General features: G+C 50.3%; 3 protein-coding genes across 3 annotated transcripts in view; 2 read left to right on the plus strand and 1 right to left on the minus strand.

The window, feature by feature from the left end:
* Nucleotides 1–4,034: 4,034 nt before the first annotated feature.
* GUITHDRAFT_150307 (hypothetical protein) lies at nucleotides 4,035–4,943 on the plus strand. Its single transcript, XM_005840752.1, has one exon. It carries the CDS (start codon nucleotides 4,050–4,052, stop codon nucleotides 4,323–4,325), a length of 276 nt encoding a protein of 91 aa, XP_005840809.1. The 5' UTR covers nucleotides 4,035–4,049; the 3' UTR covers nucleotides 4,326–4,943.
* Nucleotides 4,944–5,243: 300 nt separating this feature from the next.
* On the minus strand, nucleotides 5,244–7,196 carry GUITHDRAFT_132874 (hypothetical protein; the record flags this gene model as incomplete). The annotated part of the gene is made up of 10 exons (XM_005840753.1): nucleotides 5,244–5,300; nucleotides 5,418–5,471; nucleotides 5,533–5,592; nucleotides 5,669–5,815; nucleotides 5,964–6,009; nucleotides 6,059–6,099; nucleotides 6,146–6,277; nucleotides 6,344–6,383; nucleotides 6,442–6,521; nucleotides 6,570–7,196. The coding sequence occupies 10 exons, from the start codon at nucleotides 7,194–7,196 to the stop codon at nucleotides 5,244–5,246; spliced, it is 1,284 nt and encodes a 427-aa protein (XP_005840810.1).
* Nucleotides 7,197–7,522: 326 nt separating this feature from the next.
* The window catches only part of GUITHDRAFT_132875 (hypothetical protein), a gene marked incomplete at both ends in the record, with an annotated part of 3,912 nt that continues 1,096 nt past the window's right edge, over nucleotides 7,523–10,338 (plus strand). The window contains 15 exons of the mRNA XM_005840754.1: nucleotides 7,523–7,650; nucleotides 7,718–7,748; nucleotides 7,810–7,910; nucleotides 8,157–8,265; nucleotides 8,313–8,369; nucleotides 8,419–8,565; nucleotides 8,634–8,687; nucleotides 8,741–8,788; nucleotides 8,835–8,895; nucleotides 9,089–9,151; nucleotides 9,378–9,452; nucleotides 9,817–9,875; nucleotides 9,927–9,996; nucleotides 10,046–10,119; nucleotides 10,173–10,249. Coding sequence (XP_005840811.1) covers nucleotides 7,523–7,650; nucleotides 7,718–7,748; nucleotides 7,810–7,910; nucleotides 8,157–8,265; nucleotides 8,313–8,369; nucleotides 8,419–8,565; nucleotides 8,634–8,687; nucleotides 8,741–8,788; nucleotides 8,835–8,895; nucleotides 9,089–9,151; nucleotides 9,378–9,452; nucleotides 9,817–9,875; nucleotides 9,927–9,996; nucleotides 10,046–10,119; nucleotides 10,173–10,249 — 1,154 coding nt within the window. The remainder of the gene's footprint in view (nucleotides 7,651–7,717; nucleotides 7,749–7,809; nucleotides 7,911–8,156; nucleotides 8,266–8,312; nucleotides 8,370–8,418; nucleotides 8,566–8,633; nucleotides 8,688–8,740; nucleotides 8,789–8,834; nucleotides 8,896–9,088; nucleotides 9,152–9,377; nucleotides 9,453–9,816; nucleotides 9,876–9,926; nucleotides 9,997–10,045; nucleotides 10,120–10,172; nucleotides 10,250–10,338) is intronic.

The raw sequence follows: 10,338 nt of genomic DNA on the forward strand, positions 1-10,338 counted from the left end.
GGACCGTGTGGCGTGGTCTCAGTCTCGAGTCACTTCACAAAACTTGCCGCCGCGCACTTCATGGCATCCGATGCCATGATCCAGTCCAGGATCCGGATCTTTCCGGCCCGGCATGAGTTCGCCGTGACGTCAGCTCAAGGCCGGCCTCCCTGCCAGTCAGCATGGCGGCCCAGTCACGGTGGCGCACCGGGCCCGGCCCGTCGGAACGGTCACCGGGTCCTGCGCGCTTAAGTGAAGGTATCAGTTAAGTTTGGGGGACAGCAGTCGGCAGGATGAGGAGTGGTTCCGAGGCTCGCTGTCTTTTCTCTTTTCGCCGTATGGCGCGGCCTGTGCGACAATCACAGTGTGGCAGGGTCAAACCTCCTCTCAGGCTAGGCTCTCCTGATTCATGATTGTCCTCGTGAAGGTATCAGTTAAGTTTGGGGGACAGCAGTCGGCAGGTTTAGGTTTGGTTCTCGCTGTCTTTTCTCTTCTCGCCGTTTGGCCTGTGCGACAGTGTCAGGGTCAAGCCTCCTCGACTCTCCTGATTGTCCTCGTACTGATTTTAACTTAACTTTGAGTAAAGAAGTCCTCGTACTGATTTTTAACTTACGGAGGCTTGGAGCAGACCGGCACACCAACACTGAACTTACTGATGCAACCCCGTGTCAGTCACCCCCGGGCCCACTGGTACGGACGGTACGGTCCGCGCCCGCTGGCCAGGTTCACATCACGGTTCAAGCGCCGTGACGGACAGCGGCACGGTGATGCCATGTGACTAAGTGACCCTGGAAAGGATACTCAGCGCAGTGACTCCGATGAATGCTAGGTCAAGTTCTGACCAACGTTCGATCGCCCTCAGGGCGGCCTGCCAGCCTTTTTTTCACTGACTGTACGACGCAACACTCTTTCTCAAAAAAACACACATAGTTTTATTTCGTCCGCGCTCAATTAATATACACAGCCAACTCTACGAAGAACCACTAACCCAGCAACTTGCGACGAAACTGTTTTCAAGACCGACGAAACACATCTCTCTACATCTTCGCAACAACACCGTCTATCCAGACAACACGCCATTCGTAGAATTCTCCTCCTCTTGAATGTCCATTCTTGGGCAAATGCTCCTGAGGCCAGAGTCGCATTTGTAATCCGTATATACATAGCTTATGTAGGTGCTTGCATTCTGATCCAATTGGAGAGTTGGGATCATTAAGAAGGAATTCTGCACAGAAGTTTGCGCAAGATCCATATATTTCCTTACAAGATCGAACATGATGATTCCTGCCATTGAATGTCAGGCGAAAAAACATCGATGGCAAAACTCCAGTATATAAGTAAGTCGTTACATGGTTCACTGACTGAGAGGATTTTCAACCATGAGGATCACTACGACTGATCTTCAGAGTCACACTTGTAGCATTCTAGACAATTCGAACAAAATGTTCAAGTCTACCAACCATACATCACATCTACCTGCAACACGAGTTTCAAGTCTCCCATGGTGTGTTCTCTAGAATCCGATCATCAACAACTTTTCGCACGTCGCTTCATTCTCATCCTCGACCTTTCACTCTCCTCCCTCCTGGTTACTTCTCGTCTTGGTTTTTATACTCATGGAGCCCTCCTACCCCCCTACTTACATTTACTCCTGTGTATCCATATCTATCATATGTACCGAGGTCTTAGCAAGGTCACTTTCAGTCTTAGGAGACTTGCACTAAGTCACCCCCCCACCCCATCGAAATCGATCCCTGCCGTCAAGTTGCTGACCATACCCACCCCCCGAATTGATTCAGTAAAGATATCATTCCAACAAGATGTTGGACCCTACCCCCACCTCCTAGTCAAAGTTGACTTACTCTAAAGTACCCCTCCTCCGGATAGGTAGTTGCTCCTACACACAGTACCGGGTCATTTTAAAGCGCCTCGATCCTGGTCGCGAACTGTACGGGCCGGGTGAGGGGTGAGGTACCCAGGCGAATAGTAACCAATAGGGATGGGCGAGAGTAGGGGTGGTGCTCCATGAAAATGTGACTCGCCCGGCGTAAGCTGGAGGGGGTGGGGTGGTGTGACAATGGCAAGAATCGCTTGACTCGGGTGGGGTGTTTCACTTCTGCTCACCACCCCGCAGAACCCGCTGGGCTGGGGGGGTTCCCTCGTATTCGAGGGCTCACTGAAACCACCGGGAAGGCCGATGCAGCGGGTTGAGTGAAATCATAAGTCAACCGAGACCGAAGCCTCCGACTTTTTAGAGCAGAACAGCCGTTGGATTGTCCTCGTACTGATCTTTAACTTAACTTTGAGTAAAGTTGGACTGATGTCCGATTTGATACCCCCAGGCTTCCGAAGCGGCGCGTCGACAAAACATTGACCTCGTGACTCAACGGTCATTTCGAGCCTCCGGGCCGGCCGGGCAGAGTTGTCAGCCTAGTCAAGTGCGGGCTACCGCGGCCGGGCGGCCGGGCGGGGAGACCGTACGGTACGGTACTTCTTTACTCAAAGTGAAGTGAAAAATCAGTACGAGCACAATTAATTTTTATGGCGCAATCCCTATATATCTGTTGCTGTCCTTTTAGGGTTATAGGGTTGCGCGCAGTAATAAAATGTATAAAAGTAGTTATTAAGCACGCAACTTGATATAGTTATATAATGTACGGGGTACTTTTCCATGCAAAATCAAGGACCGGTAGTATACAAGTTATCTAACATGACGTTCCTAGGATACGTGCGTCAAAGATTGCGCTAAAATAATTTGTACCAGGAAAAAGTTAAGTAAAGTATTGTTGGTGTATGCGAACAGTTGAACGTAAAACCACCCCACTGACCGAAAATGGATTGCGTCTGGGGACAGAGACAGCGGACAATGCAAGTAGTGTAGCCTCTTTCACGAGGGATGTGTCTACTAACAGAACAGACCGAGATATACATGCGTATGATGCGATGAGGAACAAACGAATCGCTGAGAGCACTCAGAAGGTATATCGTTACAAAATTCTAAAACTCGTCGATATCCTCCGAAAGAAAGCGAAGCGCGCTCAAAGAGCTCAAAGAGCAGGCGAGTCCAACGAGTATGAAATATACTTAAACGCTTCGAATGAGTCTGGACAATTGAATTTACCACTTTCATGGATGGCAGTTAAGGGATTGTTCGGCTATTTGACAAGAAGTACCGGTATGACAAAGAGAAGGAAGAGGAGGCGAGGGCAACATGGCGACATAGACGCCGATGACGACAGTAGCGACGAGAGTGACTCCGATGACGGTGAGCACATGGTAGAGGAAGCATCGAGCTCCACTGCCAACAATGGCAAACATCAGACGTTGTCTGTTGGCGCATTACAAGGATAAAAGAGCGCATTGAAGGACTTTTATTTCGAGCACAATCAGGAATTCACAGCGATAGGGGTAAAAGGAAATGACTGGGATGACTTTAGACCAGAACTTGGATAAAATCATCCAAGCATATGCGAAACATGTCACTGAGAAAAAAGTCAATGGAGAGATGCGTATAAAAGAAGGCAAGAATTTGTTGACGGTGCAAGGATACTTGGAAGTATGCAAAAAGGGAAGAAATCAACATGCTGCGAGAAGAGTTGAAGGTTGGAATAACGAAGATACCTGAAGCTGTGACAGAAACAATCCTAAAGAAAATCGAAATCAATGGTGTTGTACCTGTACAGAGAGATGATATAAAGGAATTGGAGCAACGACTGAACGAGTCTATTCAAGAATTGTCTCGACGCATTGAACAAATGTTCCAGTACAGGCGAAGTACGGGTGGATGTGACAGATCGGCAGGCATGACCTCGGAGTCGTCAGGTGGCGGCGGCAGTGGGCATGACATGACCTGGGGTGTTGGCACGGACTCATCAGTACAAGGGGATTTGTTCAAGTGGGACACAGGTGAAATCTGTATGGTTCCTCAAAATTACGATTTTGTGCAGAAGGTGGACTGTAAGAACCTGTGTCAACGTTGGCACTGTGGGGAACAATTTGTTGAGAATGGAATAGCAAAAAAGATATGCCCTTTGAAGAAGTTGAAACCGGAATTTATCCGCAAGAAAAGGATGCGGCAAAACTTTTGCAAGGCACGGAAAGTTATGGAGAAGCTTGAGCACATGGCAAGAGATAAAGGCGGACTAGAGGGACAGGAGAAAGTCACTGTAGAGAATTACCAAAATTGTTTTGACACAGCATACAAAAAGCTTATAGAAAAAATTTATGGGGATGATTCATGGAAGAAGGAAAACGAGAAGAAGAAGTATGAAAGCTTGTCGTACATTACAGTTTACAAGTATATACGGCGGCCACCTGCAGAGGCAAACGACATTGACAGCAGGTGAGATGAATGAGATAAATGTTATACTGGTCAAACTGATGAAATGCTCATGATCAGTGATCGTATCCACGATGAACGAAGTGGAGAAGCTTTGCGAAGGACACATGAGGAAAGAATGAATGAAGAACAGGTGAACCCACTGGAAGGGGTCATCGCAACTTCGAATCCTTCGCAATCAAGTACGTTAGCCTAGAAACGCCTAGTAACATCAATACAACTGGACATGAAAATGTGCATCAAGAAGCAACATTTAATGTTGCTTCTTGACGTCTCCCACATGGTGCGGTGTAAAGATCAGTTATGTTTGAAACAGAATGTAACTGACTCAATCGACGAAATATTCTTTTGGGAAGAACAGCAGAGCTTTGACCCAGGATAACTACAGGGAAGAGTTCTTACCTGCCAGTGTGCGAGTAGCAAATTCAGTGTGCGAGTAGCAAATTCAGGCAAATTCAGGCTGCTTTGTACTTGGCACTTCGATGTTTCTACTCGATCTCTTTGTTGGAACTGCTTCGCTGGGTAGATGAAAGATACAGGCTACTCTCTGACTCAAGGGATGCTTGTCTCCTGGCAAAGGACTTAGCCATTTTCCACGAAGCTTTTGTTTTAAAATAGTTTTAGAGTGGGCCCGAACGACACTGGTCTAGATATCTTTCAAAATCATTAAAACTTGTGATCTAAATCTACAAGCAGTCGCTCTGTTAACTTGTCTGCGGTTCATGTCAAGTCTCCTATCCCTGGTCGCGTTCGACGCGGGGAGAGATCTTCTCTCCTAGATGGCAACTGCCTGCATGGCTCGACTCAGCTGAAGGACAAGGATCATCGGAGAAGCAAAAACGAGGGGAAAGGAGGTGGGAGTAAAGAGTCTTTGCAAGGATCGTCAGAACGTCAGAAGTCACTCACTTGTGATGATTCGTTCCGTTCATGGGGTTAACTGCTTCTTTCCTGACACAGGAGCCTTCATCTGCAAGCAGAGGACCTTTCAGAAGTTGAGAGGGAAGAAGAAGAGGAGAGCAAGGCAGCGGCAGGGGAGGAGGAAGAGAAAGAGTAGGGGAGGAGGCAGCAAGAGGAGGGGAAAGAAGCAAGCCTGGAAAACCTGGCATAGCTTCTGGTTCGGCAGGATGGCGATTTCTCGAGCATTGCTCGGACTCTGAACAAGGCAAACGTCAAAAAACTTGAGCAAGAAAACTTGCGCTGCAAGAAAAGCTCACGTGTCCGCCTCCTCTCTTCTCTCTCAAGCTTTGGACGGATGGAATGCTCTGCTGAATGGGCTATCCGCTTCAAAGTAGAGTCAGGATGGGGAGAGCCGTGTAGAGAGAAGGAAGAACAGGAGGGGCGAGTACCAACCTTGGAATCTTTCGGCTTTTGGCCATATGGCTTCTTCCTGCTCTCCGGCAGCAGAGAATCGCCGTAACGCACGTTCCCTCGCAGCATAACGATCGTCCCTCGACTGAAGGTGCTGCCTGGGTTTGGATTCTCCGGCTGTTTCACAACCTGAAACATGTCTTGAGTCAGGGGGAAAGCGGGAGGAGAAGCGAAGAGGAGAGGGAGAAAATTGGACAGGGTTTGATGTCAGTGGAGTGAACGGAGACGGTAGATTCGGATAGGGCAGGGCAGGGCAGTGAAGGATCCAAGCCATTACCGAGGGAAATGCTGTGCTCGCATTTAAAGATCTTCGTTGGAATATCCTGCAGCAATATGCTCAGTGGGGATGGAGGGGGGATTAGGAGACAGCACCTGTCTCCCGTCCCTGTCGCCTGTGGGGCTTCGGGGGTCTCCTGCCAACAGAGTCAAGGAAGAGACTGGTAGGCAGATGGTACATACCTCCTCATTTATGGCTTCCTCCGGGACCCGGAGGGTCTTGCAAGTTACCTCCAGTTTCTCCGCGAACCTGACTCTCTTCTGCAAGTTCAGGATCTTGTTGTGCTTTCTGCTCTGTGCGGAACATTCCTCGTTCTGATAGTCGTGTTGCAAAACAAACAATACGGCGTAAGACAAGGCTTGCAGGACAGTTCCGTGTACCTTGGGGTGCGATGCAATAGTGGCATTCGCAGGGTGTGAACTGGAAAAACATACAAAGTCAGCCTGGAAGGAGCGTGTTGGAATAGTTTTCATCTTACCTCTTGTTATCATTTTGTGCGATGGAGATGTTGTTGTTACAATAGATAGCTTTCAATGTCTGCAGGCGACTTCTGTTCTCCTGTCATGACTTTCAGCAACCGAGTTCCTACAATTTCGCCGTCATCACCTTCCTGTGCACATCAGAGAAATCAACGCCCAACAGCTGATTTTCCTTTGTTGCTGCAGAAAAACCACCCCCCTGCTGCAGGATCCTATTGTCGTGATCGTGATGTTTGGTCCCAGCCATAGCCTGTTGCTGAAAATGCTTGTGTGCTGCCGTGTTGGAAAAGTTGGCCGAGGAGAGGTTTCTCCCGATGAAAGCTTCCTTCTTCTCAAAGTGCCGCTTGACTTCCATTGCTACCATGTTGGTCTGATGATGAGCGCTTGCACTGTCAAGCGCTGGTGACTCCGAGGGCTTCAGAGGCGGCAACCTGGCGTCTGCCGACTTGAAGACTGATGGCAAGACACTGGAGATCTTGTTCGATCTGGTGTCGTATGTTGTGTCCATGGAAGATGAGACAAGAGGTACCATCGGCCTGTTCAGTGTGATCCTTCCGTTGTCATGCAGCTTCCTGTTCTCCGCCATTTTCCAAATTGGGGCGTCGAACCCCTTGAGTTCTCGAGTAGTCGCTTTCTTGAATGCATTGGTAGCACCAATGTCGTTAAGTTTCTTGTTAGTTATATTGCCGAGAGGAATCCTTCCTGTCAGCATCCTTGCATTCTCCGGCCAATTCCGGCTCACCGGATCGATCATCGTGCGAGGTTTGCACTCGGCTCAGCAGGAAGCTAAAGCGTCGAAGAGACCTCAGGCATGGAAACCATCATCCGATCTTGAACTGATCTGTCAGCATGTTTTTGTCTCACATCATCAAGTTCAGAACCAGGTCCTCCTCATCCTCTTCTCCCCTCTTTCTCGCCCTCTCCCTCCCTTCCTTCATCGCCGCAACGGCATTTCTTTTCGTACTTTCCGGTAACGTGATCGAAACCCACCCCTTCTCATTTCAAAAAAAGTCGGGCAGGGTAGGGTAGTCAGTCAAAATCTGGATATCCAGCTTCCGCGGTTCCACCAACGAGGGCGGCATGTCGGGGAGGCATGGAGGGGTGTGGATGGTTGCATGGCTGCTGCTGCTGCTTGTGGCGGCGGAGGAGGCGGAGGAGGGAGGGGAGAGGCAGGGACGCGTGGACAAGCTCCTGTGGAGAAGTGCGAGGTGCGTGCTGCTGCTGGAGATTCCTGCTCCATGTCTGCTCTTGGTTCGACATGAACGTGGATAACAGGCCGGAGAAGATGTGGAGAATTCATAGCCAGGTGGGTTGCTGGGATCTCACGGTGCTGTCTTGCAGGAAGTCCAGCTGATTGAGGATGGCAGATTTATCATGAGATGGAGGCGCTGGCTGAGAATCCCACAGATGTACAGCTGTACTCTAGGATTGAGGTCGTGTGCAAGAACAACGAAGAACCCAACAGCAGGTTTCGTTTGCTCGCCACCATGGTGCGCCTCGAGCCGTCCTTGAAGGACACCATCAACCTCAACCGCGGATATGCCCTTGGTGGAGTTGTCGATGTTGCGACAATCGGCATCTTGACATGTGCAAACTGTAGGAGACAGACTGTTCTTGCATGCGAAGGCATGCCGCTTTGAGGAGAGGGAGCGAGATTTTCGCCTGTAGAGAATCGATTGCAACGAGACAGACTTGGGACCTGATGAGCTTGCAGATGGCTGAACATGTGGAACAGCGGCGTGTGGGATCCGATGCTGGAGCAGGGTTATGCGTTGCCCGTTCTACCGTTCTACGCACTGGTCTTCCCCTTCAACATGTCACAGGTGATGTTGGCCGAGCAAGGTGCGCTATAGTATTGACATGCCTGAAGGTCTTCAAGTCTTGTGTTGGATGGGCAGAGAAGTTCGGCACCTACACTTCTCGTGAGGTCGACGAGTTACAGGGAGGAAAGGAATTTTTTGCTGACTCAGCACCAGGGGCTGCCGAAGCCCTTTGTTAACGTTTTCTGGAAGGAATTCAGGGAGACTGGAGGTGTTTGCTCCTCCCACAACCCGCCATGCATAACTGCTGTCCCAGTCATCAAGATCGGATACATTTCATCTGACATCTACCGCATTCACCCTGTACGAATCTGAGATCCCCAGCTCCCACACCTCATTCCCTACATCCCATGACTCTGCTCCCTGTCAAGGTTGGGAAGAGTATCAATGCTGTGCTGCGAATGCACGACCGAAGACAGTTCGAGGTCTGATGAGTCTCGCTCGGATGTTAACTGAGTTTTCATGTCGTGTCGATCAGGTCTACGCTTTCCTTCTCATCCCAGTCCAGATCGAACATGCGGAGATGGTACCGCTTCTATCGTCATCTGAGTTGTGACGGTTTGACCTGGCAGCTGGAAAGTGGAACAGGAGGAGTTCTGCTGAGCGACATCAGCATCTTGTCCTCTGCAGAAGGTCTTTCTCCCCTCCTGACATTGTTGTCGATTTTGTTGGATCCTTCTCCTCTCGCTCCTCGTCCTCCTCCACCACCTCCTCCACCGCCACCTACTTCGTCTCCTCCTCCTCCATCATCTCTTCCTCTTCCATCTCTTCATCATCTGTCTATCTGTCTATCCATCGCTCCTCGCAGACTCAACCCGTCATACAGGAGCAAGCACTATTAACGATGAAGGGATTCACATCCTCATCGACCTTAACGGGCATACTTCCGGTAATCTAACTCTAGAGGATCTTCCGCTATGCGTTATCGCTCACCATTTCATCTCGCTACTTCTCCTCTCCTTACTCCCTCTCTCTCTCTCTCTCTGTATGTCCATCCAACCCAACATTCATCCGAACAATAACTTCCTCCTCTCACTCCCCATTGTCTTCCTCCTCCTCCCTCGCATCTCCTTCTCCTTGTCCTCGACCTCGTACCTTCTCACTTCTTCTTGCAGGTGTTAGAATGGAAGTCTTCGCGTATGCCCCGACGCCTATTGTAATGCACTACATGGGGTTTGGAGCAACGACAGGTAACAATTTTACTGCCATCTCCTCCCCCTCTCTTCTTTGCACCTCACTCCATTATTTCTTGTTGCTCTCCCCTCCCCTCTCCCCTCCAGTCCCCCCTCCCCTCCCGTCTCCTCCCGTCCCCTCCCGTCCCCTCCCTCCCCTCCCCGCTCCTCTCCTCTCCACTCCCGTCCCCTCCCGCCCCGTCCTGTCTCCTCTCCTCTCCTCTCCTCTCCCCTCCCGTCCCCCCTCCCCTCTCTCTCATTCCCCATCCTTCCTCTTCTTTTTTCCTGCAACTTGCATCTCCTCCGTAGTCGCATGATTCCACATTCATTTCTCAAACATCTACCCTCCATGCCCATTGACATGCTCATCTCTGCCTCCCAGGTGCAAGATACATCCACTACTTCCTTGCAGACACTGCAGTCTCAACACCCGAGCTGTCAGTGAGTCTTCAACTCAACGCTTGTCAAAGTCGTCATGAGCCTCCTTGCAAGGTCTACTACACCGAGAAAATGGCCTACCTACCAGCGACCTTCTATGCCAACAGCTACCGCTATGATCCAGGTGGAGCAGGAGACGCAGCCCAAGGGTGGGACTGACTGGGCTCTTACAGACAGACTGCCGTACGTGAGGAGGAACGAAACGTTCAGGGAGGAGAGGGAGAGGGCCGACCTGCCTCCTGACGGCGTGAGAGCGGCTGCTGCTCGTCCTCCTCCTCCTTCGTGACGATCCCTTGTCAGGTCGTGCTCTGCAACTTCAACCACCTCCACAAGACTAGTCGCGCCATGTGGTCACTCTGGGCTCAGATCCTCCTCAGGTCCCCTGACTTTGTCTTGTGCAAGTCCAGCTGCCTTGTGCTGTCCTGACCGTCTCCTCCTCTATCCTGCCAACTCCCCTCCCCCCCCC

Source organism: Guillardia theta (assembly GCF_000315625.1).
Source record: "Guillardia theta CCMP2712 unplaced genomic scaffold GUITHscaffold_5, whole genome shotgun sequence".
Taxonomy (NCBI): domain Eukaryota; class Cryptophyceae; order Pyrenomonadales; family Geminigeraceae; genus Guillardia; species Guillardia theta.